This window comes from Acipenser ruthenus, chromosome 6 (assembly GCF_902713425.1).
Source record: "Acipenser ruthenus chromosome 6, fAciRut3.2 maternal haplotype, whole genome shotgun sequence".
Classification (NCBI taxonomy): domain Eukaryota; kingdom Metazoa; phylum Chordata; class Actinopteri; order Acipenseriformes; family Acipenseridae; genus Acipenser; species Acipenser ruthenus.
In genome coordinates, this window is record NC_081194.1 from 7,626,791 (window position 1) to 7,646,773 (window position 19,983).

The 19,983-nt window shown below is 36.9% G+C and overlaps 1 protein-coding gene across 10 annotated transcripts in view; it reads left to right on the forward strand.

Moving 5' to 3' along the window:
• LOC117411422 (baculoviral IAP repeat-containing protein 6-like) overlaps positions 1-19,983 on the forward strand; it is a 129,406-nt gene that overhangs the window by 56,328 nt on the left and 53,095 nt on the right. For all 10 annotated transcript variants that reach the window (XM_059024884.1, XM_059024879.1, XM_059024882.1 and 7 more), the window contains exons 59-66: positions 1,812-1,943; positions 2,920-3,084; positions 3,833-4,006; positions 11,936-12,132; positions 12,759-13,059; positions 13,431-13,648; positions 15,657-15,821; positions 15,923-16,088. In XM_059024884.1, coding sequence (XP_058880867.1) covers positions 1,812-1,943; positions 2,920-3,084; positions 3,833-4,006; positions 11,936-12,132; positions 12,759-13,059; positions 13,431-13,648; positions 15,657-15,821; positions 15,923-16,088 — 1,518 coding nt within the window. The remainder of the gene's footprint in view (positions 1-1,811; positions 1,944-2,919; positions 3,085-3,832; positions 4,007-11,935; positions 12,133-12,758; positions 13,060-13,430; positions 13,649-15,656; positions 15,822-15,922; positions 16,089-19,983) is intronic.

The following is a 19,983-nucleotide window of genomic DNA, read 5'->3' on the forward strand; positions in this document are numbered from 1 at the left end:
GAAAAACCTTGACTCTACGGTCACCAGAAACCGGAGCTGCATCCTATATCTGTGTCCTGTATTAATATTAACAACAACTAAGTTCCTTAGCCAGCTTAGAACATTGGCCTTGTTGTCCTTGAATGACTTCAGTGGTTGCAATTACCTGATTTAATATTTTTAAGCGCAGAGAGTGGGCTTCACATTTGCAATTACATGCTTATTGCTATTGCGCATGACTGATTTTACAAAATTTCATTTAAATACCATTTCTCAGTAAAGGAAGTCTCTCTGACCCTTTTGAATTATAAAGAATATAGATCCCCAATCTCTTGCCTTGTAAAAGCACTGCTGAGTTGCTAATCTTGGTTGTGGGCACTTGCTCTCCAGAGGGATTTGGAAGGAAAATAGGACAAGCCTACAGTAGTTTGACTTGCAGCATTTCAACAACCCACAACTGGTCAGGCGCCACATGAGTCCAGGTACAGACTTCCCAGCAGCAATTCTATTTGTAATCATTCAGAAGACTAGGGGGGCATGTATTTATGTGTTCAGCAGTGACAGAAACTACATTTAATGATGCACTAAAATGCTGCAAAATGTGCAACAACTCCATTAACAATTTATATATATATGTGTGTGTGTGTGTGTGTGTGTGTGTGTGTGTGTGTGTGTGTGTATCTATCTATATATCTATATATACACACACCAAACCCTTTTATGTTTTAGGAGTGTAATAACATAGGTTCACATTGGAATAGCGATTGTTATTCAAGTAATCCCCCAATTTTTTTGTGTGTAATTATAGTATTATACAGTTTTGTGTGGAGTGCAATTAAGTTACAAGTCAGGTACTTTTTGTTCTGAAAGTTTAAGTAAAGATTACAGTAGATGGGTCAAACGGTTCAATTACAATGCAATTTGCCACCTGAGATGAGTGTTTACTGGAAAATAATGCTATCTTGGTCCTTTTGATAAATACACCCTGTGGCAATAGAGAGAAAACCCATTTGTGCTGTAAGAAGCACCACTTGTTATCTGCATTCTGACACTGTTGATCTAAACGCATTTGTCTGTTGCCAGTTAGAGAGTTGCTGATGACAAGATTAAATGAGGCAAGATCATTTCTTCAGGGTCATAAGATCTTGTGGTCCTATTTATTTATAAAATACTCATTGCTTTAAGATTTGTTATACATTTAAATCATTTGTTATATAGGGTAAGGGAAGCATATCAATCTGTATAAACTGAAATGGCGCATAATATAATGAGGCGATCGTACAAGTAGCAGAGTGATGACAACTCAGTGTAAAAAAATATATTTGAGACGTTCTCCAAAAGTCAAGGTCAATCCGTTTTTAAAGGAAATGGTTTGTACTGCAAGTGCATGGAAGTGATGGATTTAGCAGCTAGTGTGTACAGTGATATCGCTAAGAAGTCTGTTTTGTTGATGAATGGCTCTCTGTGCAGGACCTTAGAAAACATGGTGAGGTGTTTAACCCTTCCCTCCTGAAACTGAAAGATCAAAACAGCACCCTAAGTGACCAGACAGAGAATGGGGTTTAATCATTTTATCTTAAGTGTTGTATCTTAATACCACCACTGTTACAAATGAGTACTACCCAAAGCTTGTTGCTGAAAGAAATATGCTGTAAGAAACTAACATGTACTGTAAGAATTGTTAGTTGTCATTGAATAGTCCTTTTTGAATGATATCCGTGATGACAGCGTTTTGTTCTGACAGTGTTTAGAACAGCTGAATACACCCCTGTTCCCATGATTGTTAATCATTCATGTGTAGTTTCTTTCTAACATGCACTCCTAACTTTTAGATACGCCAAGTATAACAGCAAAGCTGATCAGTGAACAAAAGGAAGACAAGGAGAAGAAGAATCATGAGGAGAAAGAGAAGATGAAAGCAGACAATGGATTTCAGGACAATTACAGTGTTGTTGTTGCTTCAGGTAGGATGGTGTTACTAGGAAAAATAATCAATGTTGAAGGATGAAATAATCAAAGACCAGATTGCTTTCAGCTGCTGTTCTGTGCAGCCTGATTTTAAAAATGTTTATCCTTGAAACACAAACTCAAAAATAAATGGAACGCTTATTTAAATGCATATTTCAAGTAGAAGGAAGTAAAAGCCAAAAGTGACAATCAAGTTTTCAACTATTCCTTTTTTCCATTTGGTTGTATGCAGCCACATAAAGCAAGGTATGCTAAAAGAAATGTACAATTATACAGTTAGGTAATATAGCGATCCATACACATTGTCGCAGTATTTGCACTTTGCCTTAAAGAGTAAATAGTGGGTTCCGAAAAATAGTGTTGCACGTCCCTAAAATTGTTTAAATAGAGTACCTGTAATTTTTCTTTTCATTGTTAGCATCCTGACAACTTTTTATACTTCTAACTTTAAAGTCCATTTCAAAGCTCTTTTCAAAATGTCCACTCTACTGCAGTGATAGTGTAAGAATTATTAACCACATTCTCAAACAGGTAACACAGCAAAAACAATCCATGATGTGGTACAGAACAGAAAACTTAGAGCCCTTGTTATATTTTTTGCTCTTCCTGCAGTCATTTAGAGGACAGATCTCAAACCCAACTGCACTAGAGCGGCCATTTTGAAAAGAGCTTTGAAACAGACTTTAAAGTTATAAGTGTAAAACGTTGTCAGGATGCTAACAATGAAAATAAACATTAGATACAGTATTTTTTTAGCAACATATGGGAACGTATAGGGCTATTTGTTTCAGAACCCCGCTACTTGCTCTTTTAAGAAAGATAAGAATTATTTGTTGGAACCCTATTCATAACTGTTATCTTGTGGTATTATTTTATCAAATGACTTAAAATTACTTACTCGGTTGTCTTTCTAAAAAGAGAAGCAAGTCTGCACCTAAAGTATTAAGATGCTTTTGTGGTTGTTTTTTACAGGTCTGAAGTCTCAGTCAAAGAGAGCAGTATCCACTCCCCCCCGTCCCCCCTCCAGAAGAGGAAGGGTCATGACTGACACACTGACTACCTCTTCTGCTGGGGCGGAGTCGTCTGGTAAAACAATCAGTGTTCCAGTCTTTCATCTATATCATAACCTGCTACCAGGTAAGCCTCCAAGTGTGATTGCAGGGAAAAGCAGACCAGTCCATGCTTTAACCTGAAATCCAAAGTAATATAAAGCAGATTATAGGTTTACAAAGTGCAAGGTGCATCTATTTTCAAAGATTCTTGAGCTTGGTAAGAAAACAAATCTGGACCTTGCAAACATCTTGTATTATCTGGGGAATATTCTCTATCCTCTCCTCTAATTGCTAGCACAGGCCAGATTGTTTGTTTTGTGTTGCCTGAAGCATTGGCAGTTGCTTCAGATTTGAGAGGGCAGGTTTTCTTTTGTTTAGCACTAAAGCACAAGGTGTGACTATTTATTTTTATTATACGTTCTGGTCTGCAGGAGTTACAGATTCAAATAGCCAACCACGCACAAGCTTAATGTCATTCTAGCAACAAAAGGAGTAATTTTATTTACAGCAGCAGATGGCTGGCTGACATTAACTGATTCTACAGCCTGTTTTTTACTTCATGCTGCCAAAATTGTTTATGAATTACACATCACTCCTGCATAAATAGCTAATATCACATCTTTATTGTTTTTTTTCATTCAACTGTACTGTGTACACTGAAAAGCAGGTAATCAAGATTCTAAAAAAAAAAAAAAAGATGTTTGCATCCTCACTGTCAACCTGAACATCTTGATTGGAAATAAGTGCTGTTTGAGTAATTTCTTTTCATTGATTTTGCTGTCTGAAAGTGACCTGATGATGATGATGATGATGATGATGATGTTGTTCCTCAGGCCAGCCTTTGCCAGTGGAGATGACACTTGCCCAGCTGCTAACTTTGCTGTACGACCGCAAGCTCCCTCAGGGTTACCGATCAATAGACTTGACTGTAAAGCTTGGTTCCAAGGTGATCTCTGACCCAAGTCTGTCAAAAACTGACTCGTTCAAGCGTCTACGAACTGAAAAAGGTAACAATTAATTTATTTAGACTGCTTTATTTTAATTTAATGGCTTAAGTCACTTTTGTCTTCTTCCATGTATCTAATCTCCGACAGCCTATCGGGTCAAAAGGGGAGGACAGCACTCTATAGCCTTGTCTAAACATGTGTTGCACTGTCTGACAGTAATAGCTTCATTCTGCAAAGATGTTTAAATACCACTTAAATCAAGCACCTAGGGGAATGTGTTCCCAGGCCTGACTTGGTCAGTATCCAGTAATTTTTATAGAAAAGACAAATAAACATTTTGATTTGAATGGTTTTTTTTAGGAATAGAACTTAAACTACAGCTAACATTAAGCTGTGGGAATGCAGAATAGCTAAATAGCCACTCCAAGTCCTTTCTGTGTGTGTATTTGTTTAAATATTAAAAAATGGGAGGGGTATTGGCTTTTTTGCCTTGTAGCAGGTGGACATCAAGGATTACAAATAAGTGAATCGATTAAAGAATCTGAACGTTAAAATATTTGCCAGACCGTTCGCCAGGTAGCAAACCTTCTCCTGCTGACACTTGTATTGATGGTGTCAGCCCGTTGGAGCATGCCTGTTCTTGAATGTGCGTACTTTGCTGATTCTGGCTCAGCAGAAAATACCTATAAATCCCTTAAAGCTTTAGGTATTAAAGTCAGCTAATAACATATTCCTGCACTCTGCAGAAGTCATCTTATTTTAGTGCTGGGACTATCTTGGGATTTTCATGTTCAGATATTCGTTCGTTTTTCAAAAAGTAAAAAGCCATTATATTGCTCTGAGCGCTGACAGAGGCAGCATAGCAGCAGGGGGCGTGGCCTTGGCCCCTGTGTGTGTGCCTTTATTTTACAGAAAGACCTTACAATATGTAACATGTTAAAGTAGAAAAATATCACAGGAGTAAAGAATAAGTTGTGTAGGACTTACTTTACCCTAGTGAATTAACTACAAAACAAAGGATGCCAAATAACAGTTGAAGTTAAACGTTGTTTTGTTTATTCCTGAAATAAATAGTATGTAAAGTTGACACCACATTTTATTTTCTTATTTCTTTTTTCATTCCTTGCCATTGCTGTTTCTTCACAGTAAACAGTGGCCATAGACACATTTTCATAAAGTAATAACACAATATTTACTTGTGCCTTTTGTAGCTCAACAAGCAAACAAACTGAAATTTAAACTTTAAACACTTCAAATAAAAGAAACGTGGAAATGGCGTTGTAAAATGAAGGTTGGAAAAAACTCACAGTTTTGCTTCTCTTATTACATTCCACATAACAGAAAGTCACAACAAAAAATATATAATATCGGGGCTAGAAGTTAACTTTTTAACACTAGCACCGACATAGCCGCTTTTTGAACGGCTTTTGCAATTCAAAAGGTGGTTTCACACAGAGGAGTTACGACAGTCCAGAACTGCCACTGAAGCGGCTTATAGGTCTGTGTGAATTGCCTATACCGCCACAGAACCGTCATATTTTATGCCGTCTCTGAACCACCTAGCGAGGCGGTTCAGAGACAGCACTGAACTGTGTGAAAGGCTGTACTTCCACTGAAGCGCTATAGTGGGTGTGGTTTCAAAGTCAACATGCCACGTCACCAATAGCTTAGGTAGGTAAGGGGTGTGCATACAGTGCTTAATTTGTGTCTCAGGTCTTGCCGGGTCACTGACCCAGAACCCCTGGGCGTGCAGTCATATCGCTGGTCCCTCTAGTTAAAAAATCTCATAAAATGCTTTCTTTTTAAAATCTAAAAATTAAGTCTGCAAGTTCTTGCTTGCTTGCTTGCTTGCTTGCTTGCTTGCTAAAGAGAGACAGTCTGCTGCCACGTTTGTAGCCAGCCTACTTTTAAATTACTTTATGATTTCAGCCTGAGTGCCTTTAAGTAAGATGACACTGGCTGCAACTCTCTCAGCCTGAGTGCCTTTAAGTAAGATGACACTGGCTGCAACTCTGTTGTCGTTTTTTATACACAAATAAGCTTACTTGATTTGAAAAAACGTCATGAACGATACAAGCAACTTCTTACACTGCTTGGGTTTGATTAAATGAGTAGTACACAACAAAATATGAACAACAAAGAACAACGGCAACTTTAAAACCAAAACAATAACATTAATAATGATCCAGTTCTCTTGCCTTTTCAGTGAATCTAATTTAATTAATAGAGAATAAAAACATACTAAGATAACAACTACCTAGTCTAAGTTTAATTAATCGTTTTTGTAATCTACCAGCGGCTTCTGTTATTATTATTATTATTATTTATTTCTTAGCAGACGCCCTTACCTAGGGAGACTTACAGTCGTAAACAAAAAATTCATTGCAAGACACATCGCTGATAATAGTGCAGACCGTGGGTCAAACCAATGTTCATGTTGGGGTGCGTTTTTTCATCAATGTCGTCCTTCTGGAGTGCCTCTGAATGCCTTTTAATTTGTTTGTTTTTTAAACCATTTAAATTCAAAACCATAACAAAACATGTATACAGACTTTTTTAAATGTATTTATTATTTTTCTTGTGGTTGCCTTTAATTAATTTCTCTGCATGCACTACTGCTTTTGTATATGATGTAGAATACGTGAATGCAAACATCTAACACAAGTACGTACAATACTCTTTCAAATAAACATGTTATGATTTTGAATATGCATTTCTTGGGGTCGGTATTATTGTCATTGCTCGCACCCCGGCACCTTTTTCTTTACAAATTAAGCACTGTGTGCATGTGTTAGGTCTTGTTAGTGTTTCAGATTGAACGAGAAAAGTCTGTTGTTGCCATGAGAACAGTCTGTTGATTGACAGGTTTGAAAGTTGTACTCGCGCAATCTCTTTGGCTGTGTGAAAGGGTTATGACGGTATTACACCGGCAAAGATTGCGCAGTTGCATGCTGTGTGAAAGGGTATTTTACACACTCGTTAAAACGTTTTAGATGGCACAGTAGCTGCATTTCTGTGTGAAAATTGTCATATTTAAATATCTCTGCGTATGTGAATATCTTGTGCATGTCCATTCTTAAGTGTTACTAAATATTTGAATTAAATACCCATACGGTGTTTCAGTTGCAGAATCATAAAAATAAACAAGTTATAAGCACTTGCTTCTTCAACCGCCAGACCAGCAGTTTATGCGGCATATTGAAATCAATACAATGTAGCCGACACTTTAGTCTGGACTTTGTAATGAAATCGGTCATTGTGAAAGAATGTATTGTATACTCCTGTCGAGTGCTGAAACGCTAATGAAAGTCATTCTACACATCTATTTATTATTATTATTATTATTATTATTATTATTATTTTTTTTTTTTTTTCATTAGCAGTTGTCACAAAATATACACATTGAATCACAATACAGTGTGATATAGCTACGCTACTTTTTTCTCGTCTGCCTGTCCTCTGAATCAGCTCAGCTAGTTAATAACTGTTCTTTGTAATTCTATCTTGAGACCGTTGCAAACCCAGGTGTTGTGATCAATACCTTGATCAGTCACCTCTTGATCATGTATGCTAATACTTTTGTATTAGGTGTAGGACTGGCGACAGGCTGGCTGGTGTTAGTGTTTATTAGACTCTGCTGTGGGCATTCCAATTCATTATCATCTGTATACTGACTGAGAAGATGGCTCAAAGACAAGTGCTCGATACGGAAGAAGTGCTTGAACTGTTACAAGATTTGATTTGAAGGAGATTCTGATGGTGGGGTGAGTGATAACGACAGCGACACATCCTGGGCTGTCGAGACCAGCAGTTCCGACCAGTGAAAGTGAGGACACCGAGCTGGATTTACCTGCAAGTCAGAGTGCCGACCAGGGGGAGAGGTCGTGGCCGTGGCAGATCCAGATCCAGTCCTGGAGAAACAGCTGCTGTCCCGGCTCCTCCTGCATCTGCTGCTTCAGCACGAAGGACAACTACACCTGCTGCATCAGCTTCTCCAAGCGTAATTCTGGAGACAAGAGACAAAAAATTAGAAATCCCGGTGATAAGGCTTTGAGAAATCAGAAAATGTTTTGTCTGAAGCTTCAGGCCCAACGCCGCACACAAAACGAAACATAGATACCCCACTCAGTGCATTTCTATTGTTGATCTCTATGCAACTGCTGCTTCACATTCAGCGCTGTACCGTGGCAGAGGCCAGCAGGTACTGAATGTTGACCCCTGGGAACTGTCTTTTGGAGGAATTACAAGCTTTCATTGCAATCCTGTATGTGTGTGGCGCGTAAGCGGAAACGCTTTCGGGAAATCCTGAGATTCATACGTTTTGATTTGAGAACAAGAGCAGCCCGACTTATTACAAACAAATTTGCCATGGTATCAGAGGTTTGGGACAGCTTCATCACAAATAGCATTGCCTGTTATAAGCCTGGACCTAACATCACAGTGGATGAGCAGCTGTTTCCCCACAAAGGCATGCTGTTGCTGGACACAGTACATGGCCAACAAACCAGACAAGTTTGGCATCAAATTCTGGCTTGAGGGAGTTTAAGAAAAAAACCCATCTTGGTAGGGACTGTGAACAAGGCAAGACGAGAGTTACCACCACCAGCTCAAACTGTACAGAAAAACTGTATATCCGTGTGTGTGTGTGTGTGTGTGTGTGTGTATATATATATATATATATATATATATATATATATATAATTTTTTTTTTATTTATTTATTTTTGCCCAGCAGCTCTTTCATAAACAGTACATCTGCAAAATTATAAGAACACATTTTTCGTTTGCGTTTTTGTGCATTACTACTGCTTGCAACTGCTTCGGTCACTGTAGTACTTGTAGTCAGAAGTAGAAGGCTGAGATGCAGATGAGCAATCTTCTTCATGAGAATCCCCTGAAGATGCTGATTGCTTAGCAAAAAAACTTCCGATTGATAACTGACTTGCTGTCAGTGTACACTCTGCTCTAGGTATTCATCTTTATGCTTAAAAAATCTGTAAGGGCATCCCTGTTAAACTAGTGCGGAAAATAACAAAAGCACATTAAATTAGGCGACTCTATTAATGAAATGCAAGTTAAAAGTAGGACAATTCCTGTCATTTGTCAGCTCTTTTTTAAATAAAATTAAAGGGTCCAGAATTAGGCTCAGGCAAGATATGTAGGTAAAGATTGTTTTGCAATTAACAGCTTTTTCTGAGTTTAATTATGAAACAGAATTAGCTAAATTTGTCACCTAATTAAAAATAAAACCCGAAAACTTGAAGCCCTACTTGTGTGTGTGTGTGTGTGTGTGTGTGTGTTCACATTTACTTTTTCTAAAATAGTTGTTTTATTTCTTAGCAATATGGACCTCTGTTAATATGGGGCATAACACATTATTTTAAAATAAAATACCGTGCATGGTGGGATACTATCGTATTAATTTCCAATGTTCATTGCTGTAATCAAACTATTCCAATAGCATTAGTGTGTGGACGCATTACGTGCGACTAAACATGAAACGGTACTTTAGTGTGGACGCTAAAGTTTGAGCTGGATTAATCAAAATGTTTTTGAGTACGGTTCTCGAGAGAGGTTATTTAGAGGCGACATGCATGTCTGCGTCCCTTTCCATTCTGTGCGTCCAGTGAACGCAAGACAAAATATTTTTCCATCTAATGGATTTATTTTGCGTCTAGGACGCAAATTTTTGCTTTAACAAATATAGTATGTGTTTTAAGAGGGGGTGTAACAATACGCTCCAGTAGTATGGGAAAGTAACCATTTCTGTTTATTTTTCATTGTAAAAATAAATAGTTATTGACATTTGCAAGAAATCCTGTTTTTAATTAGTGGTGCTGTTTCCTCAATATGTTGAATGATTTAGTTCAATTTAAGAAATAGATCTCCAAGGAGGACACTCACATTGGTATCTATGCTATATATATATATATATATATATATATATATATATATATATATATATATATATATATATATATATATATTATATAAAAAGGAATATGCTGGTACCATGCTGTAAAATAAAAAATAAAAGATTGCAATTTGGATAACAAGTTTTCTCATGTGTATTTGAAGTAAAACAATAAAAAGTGGCCTTTTGGAAGATTAAGAAGAAAGACTGATAATCTTCAATTTTGTCTAACCTTTTATTTTTGTCAACCTTGTGTTCTATTGCATTGTTTTTGTTGTGTTGGTGCACAATCTAATATTGAGTGTGTGTGAACTAAAAAGGTTTCTAGCATGAGAGAATAATGGATATTCATTTAGAGTACAGTATATATCAAACAATGTGTTCTTTCTAATGTCTGATTTGTCAGCGTATCTGTAATTTCCCTACTGATTTAGCCGTAATATCTGAAGGTCTTGTTCCAGGCTTGATAAACAAGATTTTATGAGAATTGTGGAGCGTTACACCAAGGTTAAAAATAACTTTAATGGCTTAAGTAATGCCTCAGAATGATGACTTCTGTCAGTGGAATATAAAGTAAATCAGACGGGAGAAGGCAGTGAGGAATGTGATATGAAAAAACAACCCTCCTGAGCTACCTCCCTGATTCCACACTAGTACAAGCAGTACAGTTGGCATTGGTCACCCATTTGATTGCGGACTGTTTTACTTTATTGATTTGGGGCTGATCCACATGATTTTATCTGACATGCTGAACTGAGAAACTTACCAGCTGTAATTTACTGGTTTATCACTATGTGCATATGGTGTAAAAATGATTAAGCTACTTGGTGTGACTGTTGAAAAATGCAATCAGCACTCTGTTTTTGTTTTTTTGTTTTTTTTTACTCCCAAGTGACAAGTTAAATTGTATTTCCCTATTGTCACTGTAACACAGCAGCAATAATGATTGGTTTTACTAGAGACATAAGCAATGGAGCATACCAGTAATGCCATATCTGGAAAAAGGATACGTCTGCATGAAGTGATTGGAATTCTGAGGGAAGATCACCCTACAGAAACATACCTGACACGTTGCTTCTTATGGTTATATTTTCAACTGCAGATTGCATTTGAATTTTCTGACAATAACTGCAAATAGTTGCAACTAAATATAAGACCACTGCTGAACTGGTTTTATGGGAAGTAATTATAGATAGAGGGTGTGCATGTTTATGCCAATTTCCTTACAGTTTGCAGGGTTTTAATGTCAATCTAATAATGGGATAAGAAAGGATAAGGCATTTTCTTTACTGACTTAGAATTCAGATGAGCAAGGAGAGGTTTTATCCTTGGCCGTCTTTTTTAAAGATAGGTGGGAGGTTATATAAATTGCTTTGGATTAATAAGATGAATTTCAGCAGAAACAATAGGTCGTTTTTAAATATAGCTTTTGTTTATCTAGATTGGAACCCAATTGTTGCCAGCATTGCATCACACCTAATGCATAAAGTCTTTTTGAGTGACATATGATACGTTTGTAATAGTTTAGCAGAACAAGACTAAGAAGGCTCTCTGTCTATCATAATGCCATGCAGTCCAATTTGGCAGTCTGGACAACATGGATTGTTGGATCCTTTATTACAGTAGACGGAGAGAGACAATATTCCAATACAAACTAATTCATAATTCTTTATACAGTGACAGAGCAGACCCGTACGTACATATTTCACACTTTATAGTTAAACTTTTATCTAGAGAACTGATTATCCAGTTGTGATAAAACTTGCTAATGATGTTCTTTAGCACAAGCTATTGATAATATCAGAATCTGGGCGGATATGTAGGCGATCTGTCAAACTTACATTTTTACAAGTGCATACTGTTGATGTAGGGCATGATGATTTACTTTTTCATTATACTGATGGCTCTAATTTTTGTATACCGTGGCTTTTGTATTTGGACACATTTGTTAAGTAGGTCAAATCCTTTTTATAGAAATATTTATGAAAATGTTATTTTTATATATAACATGTTGCAGTGTTTCTTTTCACCTAGGAATAAACCAGATTACTAAAAAATAGCATTCTTTCTTTATAGAACATGGTGAGATGTTAAACAGCTGTCCTGAAGATGAGCCTATGGCACAAGGAGATGAATGCATTGATGCCGCCATCGATGAGTCCCTCCTGGAAACCAACCCAATTCAGTCTCCCCTTCAAGTATTTGCTGGAATGGGCGGCCTGGCTCTCATAGCCGAGAGATTGCCAATGTTGTACCCTGATGTCATCCAACAGGTGAGTCACTTTGCTTGACTTCCAGGCATTTTCATAATGCTAAAAGCTCTTTATTTTATAAAGCCAGATTACATCGCCTTTTTATGTATGTTTCTGCTCATTTCATGAGTCTCTGTTAAAGAAGGAAATCCAGTCAGGTTTTGCTGTAGCAAATTAATAATGGCTTTGGAGGGTTAGTGCGCAACACTTGGCAGTAGGAACAGTTTTTTTCCGTTTTGTTCAAAGACTTGAAGGGCAAACGTGCTGTTCTGGAGTTGTTATGGGAATACTGTTATAGACCAATGTCTTGAGCCAAAGACGGCCGTAAAAGTACATATAGAGTGCCTCTGCTGAAATGCACGTGACAAAATCTGCAATGAAATGAAGTTGTGTTTCATCTTGACATTCTAATAAAATATGAAAATATTACTATTTGTCAGCAGATCATATATTTCCTGAACAAATTAAATGATTTCATGCCAGTCATGTATTATAGGGGTCAACTTTTAGGCTGAGAACATTTTCAAGATAAATCTGAAATGAAATAGCATCCATTTCCCTGTAAGCAATTACATTTTTACCGTATGCACATTTTACCCAGCTTTACATGCAGCTTTAAATGCATGTGTTCATTTGTAAATTTATAGGTGAGTGCTCCAGTGGTAGGCTCCACGACCCAAGAGAAGCCAAAGGACAGTGACCAGTTTGAGTGGGTCACCATTGAGCAGTCAGGAGAGCTGGTCTATGAGGCCCCAGAAACGATAGCTGCTGAACCCCCGCCCATCAAGTCTTCTGTGCAGACCATGTCTCCCATTCCCGCCCACTCGCTCGCGGCCTTCGGGCTCTTCCTTCGCCTGCCCGGCTACGCAGAAGTGCTGCTCAAAGAGAGAAAACACGCTCAGTGTCTCCTGCGCTTGGTGCTGGGAGTGACTGACGATGGAGAAGGCAGTAAGTGATTTTGAAGAAATTCTGCTTTAAAACTTTCACACATGTCTTGCATGCAAAAACAGCTGACAAAATTAAAACTACAATAATTTCTCTCTATGTGAATGAAGTATTCCAGTTATTGTGAAGTAGGAAATGTTTGTAAAGGGTTATAATGTGAATCATGTAATGTGGTAATTTTTACAACTATGCCTAGCTTTTTTATACTTGTTTTACGTAGTGACATTTTACGAACCTACTGAAAGTAAATTGATAATGAATTGAAAACCATCAACCCAGCAGCAGCTCATTCTGAGAATTGCCTCATTAGGATAGGGATGCAGCATGCTAGCTTGTACTTGATTTGTTTTCTGTCATGTTCCTTTAAAAACCAGGTCACATTCTGCAGTCCCCATCGGCAAACGTTCTCCCCACTCTCCCATTTCACGTCCTGCGTACTTTATTCAGCACCACACCATTGACTACAGATGATGGATTGCTCCTGAGGCGCATGGCTTTGGAGATCGGTGCAATCCATCTTATACTGGCCTGTCTGTCTGCACTAAGCCACCATGCCCCCAGAGTACCTAATGCGAGTCCCAACCAGACAGAGGTGAGTTCAGCCTGAGGTTAACAATCTACTCTGATTATCATAGAACTGTAATTGCTGCAGGTCTTGGGCCATCTTGACCATGCACATTACTCAAATCCACTGTCACAATTCAAGCAAACTTTTGGGAAATGATTTCTAATGCAATATATAAATGAATTCTCTCTCTTGTACAGTCATCTAGTTTCCATTTCTTTCTTTTTCATCAGTGCTTTTGCTTGTAGACGAGTATAATACATTTTGCTTGTAAAGACAACACTGCTGATGAATGCAGCATAAAATGCAGTTTTGTCTTGCATCTGGTTGGGATCTTAAACGAATGTAGAGATTTAGATTCGGAGCATGCAAATCAATTGATGCTTGCCTCTATATCTATGTGACTGCTTTAGTTTTCTACCTTCTTTCCAAAGTATATTTGCTGTTTGGAGAGAAGATAGCCGGATGTTAAGTTTGGATCCCGGGGTTAACTGAACCAGATGCAATTGTTTTTGTTTTAAAGAATTTTTTTCTGTGTTTCATCTTCATGCCTCAGACATGACTGGCTTATAGTAACACAAAAGCCAGTTCATGTAAATGTAAACTCATCATGAGCGTTAAATGGTGTGTTGAGCTATCACAAGATGCCCAGAATCAGCTCTGCAAAATTCAGATTACAGCGTCGAGAAAAGGGTCCAGCTGTGGCAGAGAGATCAATAAGTATACGTACCCAGCCAGCACAAAAAAACTGAACATTGAAAATATGCAGTGGCATTATTCCCTAAAAAAAAAGCTATAAGAAATGTTTGGTTTTGTTCTTGTTCTATGCATACATATTTAAGAGGCCGAGAGGCAACCTGAGATGCCAATTGAATGTGTAAGTAGAGTCTCTGATTTCAAGTGCCTGATACAATGGCTTGTAAACAAGAGACTTATTCAGCCAGGAGCGGGGAGTCATTACTTTCCCGCTGTATCTAGAGCACACAGTAGATGGATCTAACTAGTCATGAGCAGGAGAGAAGACTTATCTGTGAAGGTGACCTATATCTTGCACCTGATTTATACCCCTCTCAGGTTATTAAGCGTTAGGACTATATGACTAGTGGAATATCTCATTTACATAAGAAGCAGAAAGGTTCAGATGTGTTTCCAAGGTATTAAGGGTCTTAAAATTGAGACGGACTCAATTGAAAAAAAAAATGTCCGCCCCACTTTATCAGGGAAAATTTCAGTGCTTTTTAAGAAGGTCTTGTGTTTATTCTTGGCTCACTGACAGAGTTCTCTTTTTCAGATATACAACAAGCATGAACATCTGTATTCAAAGTCTGAATTTTCAACTTGCATAACCACATATAAGGACTATTTAAGTTATATAAGGTTTATATGAGTACATTATTGTATACATTGTAAAAAGACAGTTCAGTACATTGTATTACAGAATAATTTTCTATATATAAACATGTTTGTGCAATCAACAAAAAGTAAAAATTTGCAGATTTCACGTGTTGCTCTTGCAGCGTAGGGTGGCAGAGAATTTTTTCAGAGATCAGATCTCCCATCAGTCCTTTTTGGCCTTGTGTAAATAAGCTGTGTCAGAAATGTTATGTATACAAAATAAACATATCACCCTGAATTTTGAGGTTGCTTTGCTTTTACACTAATGTAAAACTGTATCTTGTTTATACTGATACAGTATTTTACAGACTACCTGCTTAATTCTAGATCATTTAAATTCCTCTTGATTGGGAATAAAAATTGTCTATAATGTCCACAAAAAATGTCAAACAATATTTGACGTGGAAAGTGTGCAAGTCTTTCTAGATTTTACTTCGTGTCTGCTTTGCCTTGACTTTACTAGAAAAGATTGCTTCCCTTGTAGTTTAAACCGCTTAACCTTGACAAATATGGTTTTAGTGTAGCGTTATCTCAACAAGCTCTTCTGCATGAACTTCTATAGCTTTACTTGCTGTCAGTGTAACTTGCTGATCACCAGAAAACTTCCTGAATCGTTTACAAGCGTCTGTCTGTGTTTTAGACTCAGGTGTCAAGTGGACACGCAAGTGCTTCCAGTGAAGAGCAGCAGCTGTATTGGGCCAAGGGGACAGGCTTCGGGACTGGCTCCACAGCGTCTGGGTGGGACGTGGAACAGGCCTTCACCAAACAGAGGCTGGAGGAAGAGCATGTCACCTGCCTGCTGCAGGTAAGCACTGGGGATTGTGCCAACAAGGCTGAACAAATGTGAAAAGAAAAACAACCTAGTATGCTTTCCAAGGATGAACAGTTTTTACTGTTTTTTCTCAGGTCCTTGCCAGTTACATCAACCCGGCAGGTAGCGCAGCATTGGGAGAGGCCCAAAGTGGAGAGGGAAGAGGACAGAATAGCAACACGCTCCCGTTTGTGCTTCAGGAGCTGCTCAGCCAGTCCTGCCTTATCCCTGCAATGTCATCCTACCTACGCAATGACTCAGGTACTGCACTTATTATTATTATTAATATTATTAATATTATTATTATTATTACCATCCTCTTGCAGCTAAAAGGGTCTGCTTCTTCTAAGCAACATCTTTGCATAAGAAACAGCCAATACGTATCAGAAGCCGTCAGGGTGCTGTGCTTTTTTGTTTTTTTAGTGAAGTTCTTTTACTGTAATTAGTCGTACCAAATTACGTTAATGGCCAAAAAGTTAAAATTTAAAGCTGAGGGAAACTTCTCTTCGGAAGAATACTGATACTGGATCTTTGTTTTGGGTATTCTGTTTTAGCTGAGTTCTCTTTTGATTTATTACTGTGTGGATTGGCTCATCTTCACATTTTTGAAGTGTGTTTTGTTTGTCATAGGTGATTGGCACTAGAGTGTCTGCTTGGATGCAAACATTTTAAACAAAGAACAATTTGTTACGGCATCATCACAGTAAACATTTTATAATTGCAGTACCATTTTAAGCAAACATTATCTGGAGGAGTTATTTGTATGGGTGTTTTTTTTTTCACTCAAATGCAACACTGTGTAAAAGAGCAAATAGTTTTACAAATTTAAAATGCCTTTCTCTTTCTCTATATTGTAATGCATAGACCTGTTAATTTTAATGGAAATGGAACGAAAAATAACGTGTGTGTCTATACACACACACACACACACACACACACAGAGCTATGGCCAAAAGTTCAAGCATCAAGAATTTTAGGATTGAGACAATTTTTTTTTTTTTTAAACATAGTTTAGATATTTTTATTCGACATGTAATCAAAGACACTACAAAGTGATATCGCAGACGTCTACCAGAAGCCATAATAGTAGTACGGTATTTTATGGCTGTAGCTGTTGACCTGTTAATTTGAATGAAAATGGAACGGAAAGTAACTTTATTTATATAAATATAGTCCTGTTGCCTCACACAGAAACTTTGTGATCTACGGAGTCCGCAGACTGAGATTTCCAAGAGTGTATTTTTGTCATCCTGTTTTTGTAGCACATATACATTCTGCTGTACCGAAGAGTGAAATGATCTAGACAGCATTCAGAATTGGGCAGACACATGGCAAATGAAATTTAATAGAGAAAAGTGTAAAGTATTGCATGCAGGCAATAAAAATGTGCATTATAAATATCATATGGGAGATACTGAAATTTTATTTTGATTCAGAAATGTCTTCATCTAGACAATGTGGGGAAGCTATAAAAAAAGGCCAACAAGATGCTCGGATATATTGTGAGAAGTGTTGAATTTAAATCAAGGGAAGTAATGTTAAAACTTTACAATGCATTAGTAAGACCTCACCTAGAATATTGTGTTCAGTTCTGGTCACCTCGTTACAAAAAGGATATTGCTGCTCTAGAAAGAGTGCAAAGAAGAGCAACCAGAATTATCCCGGGTTTAAAAGGCAGGTCGTATGCAGACAGGCTAAAATAATTGAATCTGTTCTGTCTTGAACAAAGAAGACTACGCTGTGATCTGAATCAAACATTCAAAATCCTAAAAGGTATAGACAATGTCGACCCAGGGGACTTTTTTGACCTGAAAAAAGAAACAAGGACCAGGGGTCACAAATGGAGATTAGATGAAGGGGCATTCAGAACAGAAAATAGGAGGTACTTTTTTACACAGAGAATTGTGAGGGTCTGGAACCAACTCCCCAGTAATGTTGTTGAAGCTGACACCCTGGGATCCTTCAAGAAGCTGCTTGATGAGATTCTGGGATCAATAAGCTACTAACAACCAAACGAGCAAGATGGGCTGAATGGCCTCCTCTCGTTTGTAAACTTTCTTATGTTCTTATGAGTGATTGTAGCACAAGATGTTATCAATAGTACGCTTTAGAAAACTTTGACTAAAGTAGCTGAACAAAAAATAAATTCTTAAATATTGAAATTAAGTTGGAACATCACAGCATACACTACATATTCTGACTCTTTTCCACAAGATCCTACAGTAATTTAAGTATCCCCCTGTAGCCTGTAGTGTTTTTCTAGAAGGTTTAATATATACATTTATCATCCCAGCATGTTTATTTCAGGAATGTAATTTTGTTTTTAAGGTCATGATGGTAAGAAGAGTTATGCATGTTGCTGTATAAATGCACCTTTTTCATTTAAATTCCATTTACTGTGTATTGGTTTGCTAAAGACTGCCTTGAGTAGGTAGGCTGAGACCTTCACAAACCCAGTAAGGTCATTCCCTAATGATAAGACACACATATATCAATTTTATTGCAATGTTAAAGCCTGGGAACTGTTATACACTGTTTCTGCCGTTTTGAATGAGATGTCTGGCTTGGCAAATGTTTGGGTAAGAGGCTGATTTAAGTTAATTATTATTAAATGAAAAGGTTAATACACACATTAGACTTTTTTTTTTTTAAATACATTTTTTGTCTCCCCTATATTTGAAACTTAGGTTATAACACAAACATCCTGTACATCGCATTAATTATGGTCACATGGTTGCTGTTTTGATCTGGTTGTTATTATTATTTGGAGAAGAATCTCTTTTCCAGTTTCATAAAATGGCAAATGAAATACACAGTAATATTAAGGTGAACCTTCGATGGACAAGAAAAGAAATATAATTTTTAGATACCATAGTAAAACTTGAAGGTTCAATTGAGACGGACCTCTTCTGTAAACCTACTGACATGCACCAGTATTTCCACATGTCCTCTGCACATCCGATACACACTAAAAGGGCAATCCCAAAGGGTCTAGGAATAAGAATACGAAGAATATGCTCTAAAGAAAGTGACTATGTAAAACAAAGAAATGTATTAAAAACAAATCTTAAAAAAAGGATAAGAAAGAATTAGACAGAGTTGAGAAAAGTGGATAAACTAAAGAGATGATCTACTAGATTATAAAAATAGAGATAAAAAGGTCAAGAGAGTCCCATTAGTAATGACTTACTCTAAACTTGTGCCTAATATTTCTAAGATAGTTTGGAAACACTTGCGGATTGAAAAAAAGTTTTTCTTAAGGCTCTAGTTGTAGCATTCAAAAGAGTACCTAATTTAGGTGATATTTTAGTTCACAGTAAACAAAAGAATAATTGACAGAAAAGGTTCTACAAATACTTGCACTAGTACATGTAAAGTGTGTAAATAAAAGTAAAAATATAATTAAACATAAGAACAACACATATCAACTAAAAACTAATACCTACTGTAAAAATAAAAATGTTTATGGAATAGCCTGCGGAAAATGTGATGAAATAAAATATGTTGGAGAGACTGGAACAACTTTATATAAAATAATTCAGAACCACCTTTCATTAATTAGGAATAAAAAAATGAATGAACCAATAGTACAGCACTTCACCAGTCAAGGACATGACATAAATGATGTAAAGTTTGTAGTATTAGAACAGCTAAAATTAGACAATGCGACATATAGAAGAATACAATGAATTAAATGGATAAACTGACTGAACACGATTATGCCAGCGGGACTCAACAGAAAACAATGAACAAATTAACTCAAATAAATATGTAACATTTAAATAAATAAACAAAATTCATTCAAAAGTTGTGCATGCTGATCCACAGAGCCAGCATTGCATGATAATATAAATATAAGTTTAGATACAATAATGTTAATTCAATTTAATACAGATTAAAAGATAGAAGTAAAATGATGTCCCAATATATAGAACACCATTACATCATGTAAGAATAAATCATGGATTTCAATATAAACAATAACAAGTAGATGTCATGCCGTGAAAAACCTATAAATACCTCCAATGTTTTGATTCAAACACATGCTCCCTCGAGAAATATGTGTAACATATCGAAATGTTGGGCAGCTGGCTCTTTGAGCAATATATTTATTGTGTGTGTGTGATTTATATTCATTTATATATATATATATATA